General features: G+C 56.3%; 2 protein-coding genes across 4 annotated transcripts; one reads left to right on the top strand and one right to left on the bottom strand.

The window, feature by feature from the left end:
• Positions 1-208: 208 nt before the first annotated feature.
• Positions 209-7,680, bottom strand: LOC146425967 (uncharacterized). Its single transcript, XM_085041093.1, has 6 exons — positions 7,543-7,680; positions 7,333-7,441; positions 6,022-6,306; positions 3,785-3,907; positions 2,354-2,784; positions 209-1,460 (listed from the first exon to the last, which is right to left on the bottom strand). The coding sequence occupies exons 1-6, from the start codon at positions 7,678-7,680 to the stop codon at positions 1,299-1,301; spliced, it is 1,248 nt and encodes a 415-aa protein (XP_084897219.1). The 3' UTR covers positions 209-1,298.
• GALNT6 (polypeptide N-acetylgalactosaminyltransferase 6) lies at positions 5,300-17,583 on the top strand. 3 transcript variants are annotated; one of them, XM_085041375.1, is made up of 11 exons: positions 5,300-5,478; positions 10,185-10,778; positions 11,533-11,705; positions 12,775-12,924; positions 13,044-13,278; positions 14,229-14,346; positions 14,449-14,649; positions 15,063-15,194; positions 16,284-16,385; positions 16,495-16,647; positions 16,773-17,583. In XM_085041375.1, the coding sequence occupies exons 2-11, from the start codon at positions 10,291-10,293 to the stop codon at positions 16,884-16,886; spliced, it is 1,866 nt and encodes a 621-aa protein (XP_084897501.1). In that variant the 5' UTR covers positions 5,300-5,478; positions 10,185-10,290; the 3' UTR covers positions 16,887-17,583. The 3 variants fall into 3 exon arrangements, with proteins under 3 accessions (XP_084897501.1, XP_084897503.1, XP_084897502.1); XM_085041377.1 differs by lacking the exon at positions 5,300-5,478 and adding an exon at positions 7,321-7,465; XM_085041376.1 differs by lacking the exon at positions 5,300-5,478 and adding an exon at positions 7,336-7,589.
• The last annotated feature ends 364 nt before the right edge of the window (positions 17,584-17,947 follow it).

Below are 17,947 nucleotides of genomic sequence, written 5' to 3'. Positions count from 1 at the left end.
CTTCTCTGTGCTGCCAAAGGTGAGATGTTGGAGGCTGAGATCCCAATTATTCCCAGTCCCTGGAACTAGAGGAGAACTTTGTTCTCCATCTCAACACAAGTTTCCTCAAACAGAAGATGCCAAATCCACTTGGGGAGAAACTTGTAAAAGAGAAAGGCCTGAGAGGAGATTTTTCCAAAAGAAAAGAAGGATTTGGAGCTGATCCATTTTTGTGCCTCAATTTCCCTACTCTGGGAAACACGTGGATACCTCTGGTGGAAGTGCTACAAAACACTCAAATTGCTATTAATTAATTAAAATAATCTTAATTCTCAGTGATCCTGAAAACCCTCTAAATCTCCCACCCAGCCTTCCAAACTCCCAGAAAAAAACCAATGTGCCTTTCCAAACGTGCCTGACTGTTTATGGAAGATTCATTTCCACTCAGTTAAAGGCGAATTTTGAGGAATTTCCTCAATTTCCTCACCCCTCCAGACCCCAGGATGGAATCAGCGTTGATATCCAGGGAGATCAATAGCCCAAAACGCAGCCAGGGGGATCCAAATCTGGGAGAATAAAATTATAATCCAAATATCCAAATGGATATCCAATATATCTAAATGTCCAAAATAATAATCCATTATAATAACCAAATATCCAAATAAATATCTATTTGTATATCTATTTGGATGTTTTCTGTGTGTCCAGTGGCGTCCCAGGTGAAAATCTCAATATAATAAAATTATAGTCCAAATATATGCAACTATCCAAATGGATATCCAATATATCCAAAATAATAATCCATAATAATAACCAAATATCCAAATAAATGTCCATTTGGATATCCATTTAGATATTTGGATATTTAACCATAATAATAACCAAATATCCCAAATATCCAAAATAGTAATCCAGAGCAATAACCAAATATCCAAATAAATATCCATCTGGATGTTTGGATATTTAACCATAATAATAACCAAATATCCAAATAAGTATCCATCTGGATATCCATTTAGATGTTTGAATATCCATTTGGATATTTGGATATTTAACCATGATAATAACAACCAAATATCCCAAATATCCGAAATAAAATCCATAATAATAACCCAAAACGCAGCCAGGGTGATCCAAAGCTGTGAGAAGGATGGGGAATGTGGGAACTCCCAGTCCCAACCAGCTGCAGAATCCCAGAATCCTCAGAATCCAGAACCGCAGGGCAGGAAGATCCCTCCGAGTCCAGCTCAGGAGTGTCCAGAGCCTGTCCCGCGGGTCAAGGTGCAAATCCATGGATTTCCCGTGGGGAGTACAAAGTGCTACTCCAGGTGGGTCAAGGCGTGGTTCGAACATTCCGTGAGTCCCGCGCCCTCCGAGGTGACAATGCCCTGGCAGATGTCGCAGCCCGGAGCAGCCGCACGGCTGGGATCATCCCCGAGCTTCCCCTCCTCCTCCAGCGCCCAGCCCGGAGTCCAGGATGTCTGTGGGGAAAAGAGGGATTTTGGGGCAGAGAGACCCCCAGGAGTGCCCAGGGAATCCCCCAAAACCTGACTCACCCTTTTGTGCCCAAAAAGAGCATCCATGGAGGATGCAGCTCCAGCCTCCCCTTGCTCCATCCTCAATCAAACCCCTCGGAAAATCTCACATCCACGTGGCTCCCAAACCTCCCCTGGCATTCCCAACGAGCCAAACCAGCAGGAAAAATGGCTTTGAGCAGCAAACTGGAGCACGTTTGTCACTTGTCCCTGTGCCATTGTCACATGAGGGCTGGCAGGGCCCCTCGGGGCTTTCCAGGCAGACACAGCCCCACTTCCCCTTCTCCTCCTCGGAAATCTCCCTGCCAAACACAGCCCAAAACCAGGAGCTTTGCCTGCAACACACAGCCCTGGCAGCCTGGAAATCATTTCTAATGGCTTCATCTAGGAAAAGGAAGGAAAGGAAGTGGGATTGGCATCCCAGGGAGCCTGGTGGAAAGGCCAGGGTTGGGGTGAAGGTTCACCAGGAGGACTGAGGGACAAAGCTCAGGAGGTCTTTAGGAATCCTTTGGGAATGACAGGAATGATTTGGAAACGTGTTTTGGGGTGTGGAGATCAGATGGAATGAAGGAAATATTTCAGAGCTGTTTAACTGGAAGATCCAAAGGAGATTGAGAGGAACTTTTCCCCCAGTCGACTCCTCGAAGGGATCCTCGAAGGATCACAGGAGGGATGTCTCAGCTGGGCTTTTCCATACCCAATTCCCCTGGGAACCCAAAAATTGGGTGCCCAGGGAGTTTTCAAGGCCATAACCCCACTCTGCCACACCTCCCATGTGTCCAGGGCTGAAGGAGAGGAGGATGAAGATTCCCTGATGAAGACTGAATTCCCCAAATTACCTGCACAGGCCCTCGGATCTCCAGAGGCAGATCCTCCCTCCCGAGGGCTTCTGGGGCTTCGTAGAGATCCAGAAGGTTTGGGAAGGAGCCCCCAGCACCTGGATTGAGTGCCTCCAGCTCCCGGGGGCTGCAGGGAGCTCTGCCTCCTTCCTGGGGGACAGGGAGGGTCCAGGAGCTCCTCCAGCTGGGGACATCGCCCTTGTCCCCCCCGGTGCTGCCAAAAGCTGTGGCTTCACTTCCAACGCTGTTCCCAGGGCTCGGGGGGAGCCTGCTGGGGGGCTGGGGTTGTTCCAGGGGGTGAGCAGAGCCCTCCAGGGGGCGTGTGGAGGATGTCAGAGCCCCTGGGTGGCTTTGGTGGCTCTCAGGTGACCTTGGCACTGCCCCTGTCACCGCGTCCTCCGTGCACTGGACGGGCAGCGACACCGGGATGTCTTTGGGAGAGAGATAGAGAGGCACAAGGGTCATTCCTGGGAATTTAAAGGATTTCTTTTCCCTTTCCATTGCCTCATTTTCCTGCAGGGCTCAGGGAACACCTGGGCTGGCAGAGAAAGGACACTGAGGACAACTAGGGAGGAGCATCAGCTCCCTCAGGACACCCCTGTGTCCCCAAACTCCAGGTTCACCCCAGGAAAGGCTTTGCTTTAGGGCCTGGAAGGACACAGTGGGAAGGAGGGAAGCCCAGGGCAAGGAGGCTGTAGTTTCCCAGCACAGCTTTGTTCAAACCAATCCCTCCTGGCCACAAAATTCCCATTTTAGGGTTGGGAAAATGTTGCCAGACCCTGTGGGAGTGATGTGAGTGTTTTGGGGGGACAGAAGGGTACGGGGAGGGGGAATCCTTGGAAAAACAGGAGGTTTCTGGGTGTTTCCTGGGCTGTGGATATTCCATTGTTTTGGCTAATATGATACTATTTCTAACTGATGTATAAAAAGGATAATTGTACTTATGAAACCTTTCAAAATGAATGTAAATGTAAAATTCACATGTTGACTGCCCCAACTGTGTAACTAAACACATATCATACAGTTACACAGAAATATCTTGAATTAATTAATAATTTTTGGCTCAGTTGAGAAGATGGAAAAGGATTGCCTTATACAGGTTGCACAGGGTTGTGTGAAAAAGCAGACTGCCATGAATTGCCTTGACTAGACTGAACTATTTCATTTTAATTTTGTTTTACATCAACTCCTGATGAAGGATAGGATGATGTGAAGTGATTTCTCAAATATGGATTTGTAAGCTCTAGAGTACCTGAAGAATACACATTTATATGTGGATGAAGACACTCCCCACCCCAGGTGGCTGCAGGACCAGGAGTGTCCCCAAGCAGTGACACCCAAAAGCCACCATGGGCTCAGGGCACATTCCTGCTCAAAACCCCTTCCTCTCAGCCCCAAACATGCCCTCTGGGCACCCCCAGACCCACTCACCCAAAACTGGGCCCTTCGTGGCCGCCAGCCTGCGGAGGATCCTGCCCTGCTCCGAGCACAGCTCCCTCAGCTTGGCCACCTCTGCCCAGAGCTGCAGGAACATCTCCTCCATCTCTGTCACACCTGCCCGGGGAGAAGGGAGGGAACAACCCCTGGTAATGCTGGAAAACATTCCAGTTTAAAAATCTTGGAGAGCTTTAGTCAAAGGCTTCTGTTTGTCTTTACCCCCAAAAAAAAGGAATTTTAGGTTTCTTTCCAGGGCATTGTTCTGCCAGGTGAGGTCTGATGAACTCAACATATCAACAGACTGGAGGAACACAAAGATAAAGAGCTACCAGCAGAACATCAGCAGGACATCTACAAACATCTACCCCAGAGCACCTCCAGCAGGGCTGAAGACATCTGGGCAGGAAAGGACTGATAGGAAAATTGAAGAATGAAAAATCTAATTAACATCAGAGGTGAGGAGATTCAGATCCAATGGGAAACTGAATACTGGGGGTTTGCTCAGCTCTGCACCAATGAACACTGACCCAATCCATTGCTGTGGATTCTGACTGTATAAAATATCTGAAAAATCCAGTAAAATCCATGTGTGATGGAATGATTCTCTCTGCCCAGCCGGGCTGTGTGTGGATGAGATGATTTCTGTGGTACATCCTGGCCAGAACAACATCCTGGCCAGATAATAAAGCAATGCCTTGACTCTCTAACATTAAAAATGTTGTTGGAGGTTTTTTGTTTTTCCTGCAGTTTCGGTGACATTAGCAGTAATAATCCTAATAAAAATCATCATCATCCATTGCTGACTGGTGTCACCCGAAGGCACTGAGAGCTGCCAGGGTAACCCCAGCTGCTGGGATGGGGAGGAGAGGCATTGCAGGCACCTCGAGATCCCAGGTGACCCTGCAGGGATTGAGCAGAAAGAAGCATTTCCAGTTCTCTCGTGGTTTATACTGAAAAAATGGGAAGTGGTTCTTCCTAGGAAGAGCCAAGCTGGGCTTTTCCAGCTCTCCCCCACAGCTTCCCAAAAATCCAAACAACCCAAAAATGCCATTTAGCAAAAAAATCTGCCTGGAAAGAGTTGGATTTCCAACTCAGTACCAAAGGATCAATTTTTTGGGGGGGCATGAGAGCAAAAAACTCCCAACTGCAAACCCATCCAAGGAATGATGTCCAAGGGTGGGGACAAAATTCCCTTTTTTTGAGCTGCTCGGCTTCTTCTCCTCCCAAAAATACCCCAGGAAGCATCAGCCAGCTCAGACGCACCCGGTATCAATTAACCAAATATTGTCATTCTGGAGGAAAATTGTGTTCCCCACGTTTGTCGCTGCTTTAACAGCTGTATTATGGATTAAACTTCCCAGTTTCCCCATCTTGCACCAATTATTACCGGGCGAAAAGACAATAAATAAACCCAAAGCTGGGCACAAATCTGCAAACCATCTGCAAAGGGGCTCGGAAAGGTTCGCGCGATGTTAATTAGCATAAATATGCAAATCAGCCTGGCTTCCTGGCAGCTCCTCCAGGTTTGCTGCCGCTCAGCGCTGCGAGTTTGAGCTCGGCGTTAAATTTAAACTCTGGCTCAAATTAGGGGTTTGAGTGGAGCCTCTGCCGACTCTGTGGATTCCGCGGGAGGGATGAAGGGCAGAAATCCCGAAGGAAATGGAGCAAGGAAAACCTCGGAGGCAATGGTAAGGTTTGCTCCCAGCGCAGGGAATTTGGGCGCTCGACCCACAGCGAGGGGTGACTTCACCCGGATTTTGGCTCTTTGGGTTCCTCTGATCCTTGAAACCTTAAAAATAAACATTTTTCACCCCCCAAGGCAGCCAACTCCACCTCTAATTCAAGTTTTATTTTGCCTGAGAGTTGTATGTAGAGACGCCAATTAATTATTAATTGGAGTGTGACCCGGAGCTGTCACTCCCTAACAAGCCTGGGAAGATTTTGTTATGGATTTCATTCCATCCCTGCTGGGGTTTTTCGGGACTCAACTCCTTCTCATTTCCCCCACACTGGTGCCGCCAGGAAGAAGCTGCAGCGGGAGGTTTTTCATCTTAAATTAAAATTGCAATTAAATTCTAATTAAAAGCAGCAATTTGGGAGCACGAAACTCCCATTTTCGGGGTGTGTGAAGGGGCGGAACCCTGCGGGGGGAACTGGGCGGGTTCAGGGCACCCAAAATCCCAGCCCGGCGTGGACCCAAAACCCCTCTATTTCCCCCAAAAGTGACTTACCGTGGTGGGAGCAGTCCTGCCCTTGCCCGGTGGCCGCGGTGACATCGAGCTGAGAGCGGCAGTCGCCAAAACGTCGAGCGGCAGCAAATTCGGGGGAGGGAATTTCCCCTTCGGGTTTTGAACGAAGAGCGAAACCTCCGAGGCAGGAAACGAAACGGGCGAGAGCGACAGCTCCGAACTGAGCTCGGAAAAGCCCCGGGGAGGGTGATGGAGGCCCGGGGGGCTCGTGGGGGACGAGGCTTGGCTCCAAGCCGTGCCTCAGTTTCCCCCCGCACCCTGTTCCAGCTCATTAGTGCTTTAATTTGGGGCTGATGGGTGTTTGTGCCCCGGAGACCTCATCCCCTGTAAGCCAGTTAATATCGCAGCCAATATCCCAATAATCCTCGTTAATCCTCGCTCTGCTCCAGCTCAGATCTCTCAAATCCTCCGCACAGCGCCGGAGCCAAAGGGAAATCCTCAGCTGGCTGATGGAGCTCAGCCGGGTCTGAACCGCCGCGCTTCTGTCCCCTCGCGGCCACCCTGCCTCGCCCAGCACACCTGGGGTCATGACCTCGGGACCCCCATAGGTCCCTGGGGCTCCCAGTATCCCCAGTGCCAGTCCCTGACTGCTCCCAGCACACCTGGGCTCGCAGCCTCAGACCTCTATAGGTCCCTGGGGCTCCCAGTATCAGTCCCTTACTGGTCCCCAGTACATGCAGGGTCCAACCCGTGTGGCTCCCAGTGTCCCCAGTACCAACTCTTTACTGGTCCCAGCACACCTGGGGTCATGACCTCGGGACCCCCGTAGGTCCCTGTGGCCCAGCATGGCCAGTGCCAGTCCCTTACTGGTCCCAGCACATCTGGGCTCGCAGCCTGTGACCTCTGTAGGTCTCTGAGGCTCCCAGTGTCCCCAGTGCCAACCCTTTACTGGTCCCAGTACATCTGTGGTTGTGACCTCAGGACCACCGTAGGTCCCTGAGATTCCCAGTGTCCCCAGTGCCAGTCCCTTACTGGTCCCTGAATGGCACCCCCATTTCAGGCGCGGGGCCGGCGGGTGGCACCAGGACCGGCGTTATTCCCTGGCAGGTACCTTTAGAACCCGCAGTTATTCCCCGGACGGGCGGCTTTAGGACCCTGAGTTAAACCCGGGACAGGCGGCTTTAGGACCCAGAGTTAAACCCGGGACAGGCGGCTTTAGGACCCTGAGTCAAACCCGGGACAGGCGGCTTTAGGACCCAGAGTCAAACCCGGGACAGGCGGCTTTAGGACCCAGAGTCAAACCCGGGACAGGCGGCTCTAGGACCGCGGCGGCCCCGCCCCGTGCACCTGTACCGGGGGTGGGGCGCAGGTAGCGCGGTGGCTCCGCCCAGCCCGGCCGCACCTGCGTCCCCGCAGCCGCCGTGGAGCCGGGAGAGGAGAGGGGATCGGACCGGCCGGGGGTCTTGTGGCTGAGCCCCAGTCAGCTGTCAGGGGGTCTGGGGGTCCCGGTGCCGAGCACTTGCCGGGGGAAGGGGTCCTGGGGTCCCGGCGCGCGGCCCTCACCACGGGGAAAGCAGCTCCGGGGGTCTCGGTGAGGCGCCCCCTCTGCGGTAAGGGGCCTGGGGGTCCCGGGGTGAAGCCCACGCCCCGGGGGAAGGGAGCTCGGGAATGTCGGTGGTCCCCGTGCGGTGTCCCCACCATGGTGAGGGGTCTGGGGGTCCTAGTGTGGACCCTCTCTCCGCGGCAAGGGAGACAGGAGGTTCCCGGTGAGGAAGGGGGACAGGGTGGTCCCGGTGCGGGGCGCTCCTGGGGTTGGGGGCTCGGGGGTCCCGGGGCTGAGGTCCCTCCGTGGAAGGGGTTTAGGGGCCTTGGGATGGAACCCCTGGGCGGGGGGGTCAGGATGGAGCTCCCCGAGCAGCTCAGCGGCTCCAGGGGCAGTTCGGGCAGAGCAGTGGGAGGAGCAGCCCCCCCTCGTCCCACGGGGCACCCCAGAACCCCCGGCTGGGCGGAGATCCCCACACAGCCCCGTCTCCGGAGGCTGCCGTCCCCCAGCACCGGGAGAGGCTCCAGGACCCCTTGGGTCATCCCAGGGGATGAGGGCAGCACCTGGCCCGACAGCATCCTGCTTCGTGTGAGCTCCTCGTGTTCCGCAGCACCTCCAGTTCCTCACACTGGAGGCAAATCCCACCGGGAACAATCCCGACTTTCCCCTGCCGCAAACCACTTCCCGCTCTTGGCTCTTCCCAGCCAGTGCCACTCCCGATGTCACCGTGGCTCGCTGCCACGTGGAGCTCTTGGCCACCCAGCCTGCGGCAGTGTCGCCGTCAAGTCACTTGTATTTTATTTCTTTGCCTATTTTTCTCCACGAGGATCTCTCGATTTCCGCCTCTTCCCACCATTCCTCTTTCCCACACCACGGGGGATGCTCCTCGAATTCCCACCAAATGCCTTTTCCCCCTTTCCTGAGCCCAGTAGGCTCCACGGGGTCATTTTGATGTTGGTTTTCCAGGGTGCAGGGCAAACCCGCCGCACCACGAGATTTTCGAGATGGGATGGAGCAGAATCCACCTGGCAGTTTGCAGGGCAGGCAGTGCAGAGCGCAGGTGCACCAGGAGCTCCCGCTCGATGCTAAATCCACTCCAATCTTTGGGGGAAGGAATTTTTTATTTGTATTTGGCTTTTTGGCCCCTTTCGGGAAGGGATTGGGGTTGGCGTTGGAGTCCTCTGGGCGTTCTTGCTGTGCACAGCCTGTGCCCTCCCCGCACACCTGAGTGTCCCTCTGCGGTTAATTAGCACCGACAGCTAACAAGCTTCGTTAGCAACGTGGCAGGAAGGAAACTCAGAGAGATGCGGAGTTGGTGGAAATGGGGTTTTTTCCCCCAAAAAAGAGGTTTCTTCCTCTCCCTCGTCTCACGGCACCACCGTGCGATGAAAACCTCGGTGCTCAGGGGCGCGAGTGGGGTGGGGGCCCCTTCGCTCAGCTACGGGCAAGAATTCCGAGGAAATGGAGGAAAATGCGAGGAAAATACCAAAAATTGGTATTTTTTCCCTGATTCTGCTTTTCCGTGGCGCCGCTGGCTGCGGCCGGGGCGCCCTTGGCAGTGAAGCGTGGTCCGGCTTTGATCCCGCGGCGCTCAAAGCGGGGACCCCCGCGACCCTCCTCCTTCCCAGCCCAAACTTCCTCGCCCTTGAAGTTGTGGCAGGTGCCCTTCCCCGCCCCATCGCCGAGAGAATGAAAAGAAAAGGGGAAAAAAGGAGCCGAGGGAAGGGGGGCAGCCCGGAGTGGAGGAGGAGGAGGAGATGGCGGTGAATGGATCCCGCCGGGCTCGTCCATGCTCCGGCGGCCGCGGCTCACAAAGAGGAGCCGCGGGAGGTTTGGGGGTGGTGGGAAAGCTCAGAGCTTCCGACGGATCCCGGGGGAAATTTGGGAGCTGGCGCCGAGCTCCCGGTGGTCACGGCACCGGACAGAGCACCGGACACCGAACCTGCTTCTCCTCCTCGGCCGAACCCGGAGCACCGCGGGGTCTGCTCGAGTTTTCCTTCCCAGGCAGGAAAATGCCCGAGAAAAGGCTTTTTCCCCGCGGCCAAAAATATTTTTGCAAAGTTTTGGCTCTATTTTAACTTCAGCGTGCGAGGGGCGGTGGCGGGGGGAGGCTGCAGCCTCTGGATGAGTCCCAGGAGGAAGTTTTGGGGGTGTCCCGTGTGTGGTTGTCGGGTCCTGCACATCCTCCGGCATTTATTAACTCGCATTTTTCCTGGTGTTTTAATTTTGGGATGGGTTATGGCGCTGGCTGGAGGGGGGGATGAATTTTACAGGTGTCACTTGTGCCAATTTTAAATCAATATATTGCTAATATTATATTGCTATAGTATTATACTATTAATATTGTAATATTGAGATGTTAATGTGTTACTAATATTGCGTTACTACTTCGATATATTAATATATAATATTGCTGTTGCGTTATTATATTATTATTTGTTATTAACCTGGTCTAGTGGGAGGTTCCCTGCCCGTGCAGGGGGTGGCACTGGATGATCTTTAAGGTCCTTTCCAACCCAAACTATTCCATGGCTCGATTCTGTTTCTATATCCTAAGTACAATATACTATATTTGAAGTGTAATATATTCTATTTTGCCACCGAGGGCACCCGAGGCTCATCCAGCCCATGAATTAACCGCAGGTCTTTCTCCTTCCCCCAGGTCGCTGGAGCACAGCAGGACATCGTGATGCGCCCCGAGCCCCCACACCCCTGAACCCCTCATCCCAGTCCGGAGAACCCTCCAAAAACCCCCCAACAAACCCAAAATGAGGCTATTCCGCCGCCGCTACAGCCCCTTGAAGGTGGCCTTGGCGGGCGCCGTCTTCGTCCTCTTCCTCTTCATCCTCCAGAAGGACGTGGGGCGCAAGGAGCCGGGCGAGGAGCCGTGGCTGAGGAACATCGTGCCGGGCAAGGGTCAGGTGCTGGACCTGATGCTGGGCGCCGTGCGGGACCTGCGCGACTCCATGCCGCGGCTGCAGATCGGCGCTCCGGAGCCTCCGCCGGAGCCTCTGCCCAGCGCCCGCTCCTGCCTGCCCGGCGTGTACACCGCGGCCGAGCTGCGGCCGCTCATGGAGAGACCTCCGCAGGACCCCGCCAGCCCCGGCGCCGACGGCAAAGCCTTCAAGAAGGACCGCTGGACGCCCGAGGAGACGAAGGAGAAGGAGCGCGGCTACGAGAAGCATTGCTTCAACGCCTTCGCCAGCGACCGCATCTCCCTGCAGCGGGCGCTGGGCCCCGACAGTCGCCCCCCCGAGTGAGGGCCGAGCCCGAAACCCCCCGGGGCCACTTGTTGCCTTAAAAATGGCCACTTGCTCCCTGAAATCTGGCCACTTAATCACTTAAATTTAAAAGGAAATCAAAGCAGATTGGGGCCAGGATGTCGCCCAGTACCGGCGGGGGGTTGAATGGAGACAGAGCTGAAAAAATGCATATATTATTATTTTTCCCTAATTTTGGCCCCTTGGGTTTAGTGGCAACAGGCTCTTTGTGTCTCCCTGTACCTGCTTGGTGGCTGCGGCACCTCCCCGCCTTTCCCTCCTCTCCCCCCTTGATCCATCGGCTCCAGCGGTCAGACTTTTTCTTTTCTTAGCCGAGTGGAACAGCCTCGGACCCCGCTGGGGTGGGGGGGAGGGAAACGGGGGAACTCCAGAGATTTCCCCGCCTGCCCTCGGCCGGGGGCTGCCGGATTAAAGCGGGGCCCCCCCAGCCCTGCCCGCGCGGGGGACACATGGGGGGAATTCGGGATGGAAAAAGCCTTGAAAGGGAAGGAGGAATCCAGCCCCCCGCGCCGGCAGGCGATTATCCGTGCTTAGCAGGTGTAGCGGTGACAAAGGGGGGACACGGGGGCTGGGAATGGGACTCACTCAACCAAAATCAATGGGAATCAAAGCAGGGATGAGTCCAGAGGGGTCAGAGCTGCTCCCCCGCTGTGGGGTTTGGGGGAGGGAAATATCGGGGGTCACTCCAGCCGTGCCCGCCCCGTTCAGCGCCCCCGTTCTGTCCCCCAGGTGCATCGACCAGAAGTTCAAGCGCTGCCCACCCCTCCCCACCACCAGCGTGGTCATCGTGTTCCACAACGAGGCCTGGTCCACCCTGCTCCGGACAGTCTACAGCGTCCTGCACTCGTCCCCGGCTCGGCTGCTCCGAGAGGTCATCCTGGTGGACGATGCCAGCACGGATGGTGGGTGGGGGACACGGGGACATGGCGACAGAGGGACAGAGGGATGCAGGAGCCATGTGGGGCCAGAGGGAAGTAGGACAAGCTGCGGTGGGATGTGGGGGCGAGAGGGAGGCAGGAGCCAGAGGGAGCTGTGAGGGATTGGTGAGGGGATTTGGGGGCCAGAGGGAGCTGTGAGGGATTGGTGAGGGGATTTGGGGGCCAGAGGGACACAGGATCCACGGCAGGATGTGGTGTCAGAGGGACGCGGGAGCCCCGCAGGATGCAGGGCATGCCAAGCCCCTTTCCCCGCCTGCAGCAGCAGCTCTGAGCCCCTCGGTGAAGTTCAAGCTCCCAACACTCCGGGATCTCCTCACAACTCCTCCCCGTTGTTCACATCCACGCCGGAGCAGCCCTGCGATTTTTCCTTCCCCAGCACCGCTGTTAACCCAGCCCTGGGGACAAAGCGGGTGCCCCACAAACCTCCACCCCCAGCAAGCTGCGAGCCTCCTTAATTAGCACCCACAGCTAATTAGCGCGGGGTTCAGCGCCGGGCCGCTGGGAGGAGCGGACTCTGCCCTTGTCCCATATAAAATCTCCCTTTCCACCCGCGGGCTCCCGAGGAGCAGGAACCTCGCGGGGCTGCAGGGCTTCACTGCCCCCAAACTGGGCTCCCACTGTGGGCGGACGGGGGCTGGACTCGGCTCTCCTTCCCAGGGTGGTTTTCCAGGCATCCCAGCTCTCACTTGGCCATTCCCAGCTCCTGGCTTGGCTGCAGCTGCCAGGAAATCCCAGGTTCCTCTGGTGACCCCGTGGCCTCTGTCCCTTCCCTCTGTGACAACTTGGCCCTGGTGACACTTCAAGCGCAGGGGTGTGACCGCCTCACCCTGTCCAGAGAGGGATAGGCGGGAGCATGCAGTTCCCTTCTAAAACTCACTTTCTTTAGCCAAAAGAAAGCGCTTGGCTTTGGGGCAAAGGTTCAGGTGTCCCTGAACACAAAAACGATGGGATGGGATGGGATGGGATGCGATGGTGGGACTCAGGGATTGACACCTTCCTCTCCGATGGCTCCGGATGCTCTTCCCGCCCGCAGAGTACCTGAAGGAGCAGCTGGATCGCTACGTGGAGCAGCTGCAGATCGTGCGGGTGGTGCGGCAGCAGGAGCGCAAGGGGCTCATCACGGCGCGGCTGCTGGGGGCCAGCGTGGCCAGCGGCGAGGTGCTGACCTTCCTGGATGCCCACTGTGAGTGTCCACTCCGTCAGTGTCCCCCTGTCCCCCCTGTCCCCCCTGTCCCCCTTGTCCCCCTGTCCCCCTGTCCCCCTGTCCCCCTGTCCCCGCTCCAACCCTGCCCCGTGTCCCAGGCGAGTGTTTCCACGGGTGGCTGGAGCCGCTCCTGTCCCGCATCGCCGAGGAGCCCACGGCCGTTGTGAGCCCCGACATCGCCACCATCGACCTCAACACCTTCGAGTTCTCCAAGCCCGTCCAGAACGGCAAGCAGCACAGCCGCGGCAACTTCGACTGGAGCCTGACTTTCGGCTGGGAGGTCGTTCCCCCCCGGGAGAGGCAGCGCAGGAAGGATGAGACTTTCCCCATCAAGTAAGCCCAGCACGGGGGAATTCCTTATCCGGCTGGGTTTGCTCTTTCTTTCAACAAATTGGGTTTGGTGCCTCCGGGTGGGTGGTGCTGCCCCTTCCCCGCGGGGTTTTCCCTGGGATTCTTGGCGTGAGGGATCTCGTGGGCTTTGTGCCCTGGCATGGTGGAGAACAAACCTCACCGGGGGCTTGGGGAACGTGGGGCCAGAAGGGACCTTTGTGTTGTCTCCAACATCCTCTCGCTCCAGCAATTCCCTGAGAATTCCATTGCTGTCTGCACCTCCTCACTCGTGGTGCCCTGCAGCCGCACAGCAGAACAACTCACCTGCCGATCAGGCTGCACCAAAATCCCTCTTTTCATCCCTCTGTTTTACATGCAGAGAAACCCTGAGTGGTTTTCCCACCTCTCTGCCGGTGCCCCAGGACAAGCCGGGTGTTCCCACCGGGAGACACCGGACACCCCGCTGGCCCTGTCCCCACCGCGGCCGCGGGGCTGGCTTTGTGCTCAGGTCACCTGGGAGACGCTCCTGTCCCAATAAAGGTCCCTTTTACCTCCAGCCCGCCACTTGGCTCCCGGCGGTGCTTCGTCTCCAGCAGCTCAGCGACTCCTTGGGGTTTATTATTTTTCCTGAATAAAAGCGAGTTTCTGTTCCAGCCTCAGATGGAAAAGATTAGGGAAGAGGGAGGAGGGATTGGGGCACCGAGCTCTGACCTCCTCCTCTTTTTGGCGACAGGTTTTTGGTAACAATATCCCCTTTTCTCTTTGAATGCAGCTGGCAGCGAGGCCCCTGCGTGTCACACTGTCACCTCTGTCCCCTCCCAGCAGCCTGGCTCAGCCTGTCCACCAAAGCCACCACAGCTGGTTGGGTGGACTCTGATTTTGGGGCTGTGATGTCGCAAAACTCAGATTTCTGCTCTTTCATCGGTTTTTTACCCTTTCTTTGCCCCCCGCAGGTCCCCAACCTTCGCAGGTGGCCTCTTTGCCATCTCCAGGTCCTACTTCGAGCACATCGGCTCCTACGATGACCAGATGGAGATCTGGGGGGGTGAGAACGTGGAGATGTCCTTCAGGGTAAGGGCGGGGTGTCACCTCCAGATGGCACCTAGAGCGAGCTCCGTGCCGGGGGTCGGGGGGCTTCACCCCCCCGCCTCAGGTGTGACCTCCCCGCCTCAGGTGTGGCAGTGCGGGGGACAAGTGGAGATCATCCCCTGCTCCGTCGTGGGCCACGTGTTCCGCTCCAAGAGCCCCCACACCTTCCCCAAGGGCACCCAGGTGATCTCCCGCAACCAGGTGCGCCTGGCCGAGGTCTGGATGGATGACTACAAGGAGATCTTCTACCGCCGCAACCAGCAGGCCTCGCAGATGGCCAGAGAGGTACTGGGGACACTGGGAGGCTACTGGTTCTGCTGGGAGCTTCACCTGAGCAGGGGGTGGGGATGGGAAATCAGAGCGGTGGACAGAAGTAGCCAAAACCTATTTTTTATTATTTTTTTCCTCTTTGGTAAGAATGTTTTCTAGTAGAAAAACCCTTCTCTCTTCTCCCAATTTTTTCTTTTTCCTTTTTGTACAACACCAACACTTTGTGACAAAATATCTCTGAGCTCTTGGTGGATCCTGCAGGTCCCTGCCATGTGACTCTCCCACTTGTCTCTGGTCACACCGCGAGGGAGGGTGACAAAGCTGGGGTGACTCCCAGCTCTGAGCCCCAGCTCGAAAAGGGTTTTCTGGGGATTTTCCCGGCTGTTTTCCTCGGTGAATTTAATTTTCTCCCCCGACTTCGTCGATAGAAGACGTTTGGTGACATCACGGAGCGGCGCAGGCTGCGGGAGAGGCTGCACTGCAAGAACTTCACGTGGTACCTGCAGAACGTCTACCCCGAGATGTTCGTGCCCGACCTGACCCCGACCTTCTACGGAGCGGTGAGTGCCGCAAAATCCACGGGATTCGGCCCTGGATGGGAATAGAGGAGCAGGGAAGTGCCAGAGGTTGGGTTTGGGGGTTTGCATTAAACTAGTAAGGGGGGTGTTGGTGCTGCCGTGTCTGTCACCAGTCAGTGTCTGTCACCGTGTCTGTCACCGCTCACTGTGTCTGTCTGTCACATCTGTCACTGGCTGGCGGGGCGGGCTCGCTCTCCGGCTGAGCTGGAATCTGGCAGAGCTGGTTTGGGGTGAGTTCCGGGGTGGGGAACCCCCGGGGACGTGATTTTGGGTGAAACTGAGGGGAAGAGCTGAAAACTCCCCTGAGCCCAGAACACCATCCTGGCACAGGGAGAGCTGGAAAAGCTGAGCAGGGGACAGGATGTGGAGCTCCAGCTCCATCCCGAAGGAATCTGGGGACAGGCAGAATGCAGGACCTCATCTCCATCCACCCATCCACAGGGAAGGGGAGACAGGCAGGATGTGGAGCTCCAGCTCCATCCCTGAGGACAGGCAGGATGTGGAGCTCCAGCTCCATCCCTGAGGGTGGAGCTGCCAGAAAAGACCTTTCCCCCAAGCTGGGTGTTGGATCCTGAGTTGCCCCTCCTCAGCCAGGGCGATGTGACAGCAGCCGGCAGGACCAGGTGACTGCCCAGTGACAGCCGTGTGACAGCCGGGCCGGGTGCTGGCTGCTGGCTCTCATCCAGCTTTTAATCCACCTTTATTTCCTGAAACCTGAGCCCGGGCGGCTCTCCCTTTGCTCCCCGTGCCGGAGGTGTTAGCTCGGGCGTTCCGCGTGTCCTGGAAAGGCCACGAGACCCGGACCCGGCGCTGTGCCGGGATGGCGTTTGCCCAGAGATGACCCAGAGCTCTGCACAGCCAAACCCCACGCGGATCCTACCCTTCTTTCCTCCACCCTCCCCCGATTTTTCCTCATTCCCGCCCCTTTTCCCCCTTGCCCCGTCTTTTTTCCGCGTCATTTTCCACTCTCCCCCATCTCTTTTTCCGCATCTTTCACTCCCCTTTCTCCCCCTCCTTTCCCCTTTCTCCCCCTGTTTTCCCTCCCAACACCTCTTTTCCCCAATCCCACAGATAAAAAACGAAGGCACCAAGAGCTGCCTGGACGTCGGGGAGAACAACCACGGCGGGAAACCTCTCATCATGTACCCCTGCCACGGCCTGGGGGGCAACCAGGTGAGCCCCCCACCCACTCCCATCATTTCCCCACCTGCTCCCCGCCGGTTTTCCCCCGGGGTCACTTCCCGAGGTAGGTCAGTGACAGCCCTGTCCGCCCTTCCCGCAGTACTTTGAGTACACGAGCCAGCGGGAGCTGCGCCACAACATCGGCAAGGAGCTGTGCCTGCGCGCCGGGCCGGGCGCGGCCGAGCTGGGCGAGTGCCAGTTCCGAGGGAAGCCCGGCCGGGTGCCCGCCAGCGAGGAGTGGGACCTGGCGCAGGTGAGGAGATCTCTCCGTCCCGGGAATGTCCCTTGGGCACGGCGGCATCGTCCCCGCCACGCTGCGGCTTCCCCTCGGTCACATCCCGTGATCGCTCGCTGATCGCTCGGCTTGTTTCCCGGCAGAACCGGCTGATCAAGAACTTGGCCTCGGGGATGTGTCTGACGGCCCGGGGGAAGCACCCGGCGCTCGTTCCCTGCGACCTCACGGACCCTCACCAGCTCTGGTCCTTCACCTAAACGGCAGCGGAGCCCCCGGCCACGCTCAGGAAAGCAGGATCCAAAAAAACTTCCTTGTTCGCTTTAATTTAAGAAGTGAAAGCCTTAAATATGCTGCATTTCGTGGTTGCCTTGAACTGAACGCCGTGCCTTCGGGAGCCGGGCTCTGCCGGGAGCAGCCCACGGACCCCAAAACACCGCGGGCGTGGAGCCGCTGCTCGTCCTCCCCATCCCAGCTCCAGCCAGAGACTCTTCCCTTCATATCGGGCATTAAAAACGTGGATGAGCCTCCGCAGATGAGGGATCTGGGTGGGAAAATCCAGCGAGGAGGAGGATGGTGACTATGGGGGATGGTGGCTTGTGGTGGCCCCTGGCGGGCAAGGGGAGAAATTGGGATCTGTGCCTTGGGGAAGGGAGGGGGGGGTTAGATGTTTGGGTTTATTATTATTATTGACATTATTAAATGATGATGAGTCCTGGGTGCGATTCTGCTTGTGCTGATGGGGAGGAGTTTTCCCTGGATGGCACCAGAGACACCTTCGAAAGAAGATCCCAGATGCCACATTCTGATTTTTGTCAAGACCAACTCCTGTAGCTGCCACTTTTGTTGCCATTTCATTTATAGTGAGGGGGGAAATCCTCCTGGAAGGGATAGGAGGGGGGAGAACCTGTCCTGGATAAAACACCTCAAATAAAGAGATGATTTATTTTACACAAATCCTGTCTCTGGACGTTTCCAGCTTCCCACGCTCCTCTAACTTTACATACCTCCTTCTTCTTGGCCTAGAAACTCCCTATTCAGCTCAAAATGAGTTTAAAGCCAGCTGTGCCACGTTTGGGGGATCAGCTTTGGTTTGGGGTGTCCCTGTGTGGGGAGGAGCCATTGCTGCTGTCACTCTGTGTGCCCTTGGTGCTGAGAGAACAAACACGGCATGACTGGAGATTGTGTTCCTGTGGAATCTCGTGTTTTCCTTGGAGATAAGGGCAGAACTGCAGCAGCTGCTTTTGGTTGCCTTAACTTTTGTTTACCTGGGGAGCCCCATGACCCCTGGGATCCCAAATGCACCTCGTGGGCCAAGATT

The sequence above is a fragment of the Lichenostomus cassidix genome, chromosome 29, assembly GCF_008360975.1.
Source record: "Lichenostomus cassidix isolate B80296 chromosome 29, HeHo_3.0, whole genome shotgun sequence".
Lineage (NCBI taxonomy): Eukaryota > Metazoa > Chordata > Aves > Passeriformes > Meliphagidae > Lichenostomus > Lichenostomus cassidix.
This window is presented reverse-complemented; position numbering and strand designations above follow the sequence as displayed.

What these genes read in the sequence shown, in the direction of transcription:
- GALNT6 (XM_085041375.1), top strand. Translation starts at nt 10,291, where the DNA reads ATGAGGCTATTCCGCCGCCGCTACAGCCCCTTGAAGGTGGCCTTGGCG. An exon ending in GATGAGACTTTCCCCATCAA is followed by an intron (nt 13,279 to 14,228) that starts GTAAGCCCAGCA and finishes TGCCCCCCGCAG; the next exon opens with GTCCCCAACCTTCGCAGGTG. An exon ending in CCCCGACCTTCTACGGAGCG is followed by an intron (nt 15,195 to 16,283) that starts GTGAGTGCCGCA and finishes CCAATCCCACAG; the next exon opens with ATAAAAAACGAAGGCACCAA.
- LOC146425967 (XM_085041093.1), bottom strand. Translation starts at nt 7,680, where the DNA reads ATGGTGGGGACACCGCACGGGGACCACCGACATTCCCGAGCTCCCTTC. An exon ending in CCGGAGCTGCTTTCCCCGTG is followed by an intron (nt 7,442 to 7,542) that starts GTGAGGGCCGCG and finishes CTCAGCCACAAG; the next exon opens with ACCCCCGGCCGGTCCGATCC. An exon ending in GCAGGACTGCTCCCACCACG is followed by an intron (nt 3,908 to 6,021) that starts GTAAGTCACTTT and finishes CTCCCCGGGCAG; the next exon opens with GTGTGACAGAGATGGAGGAG.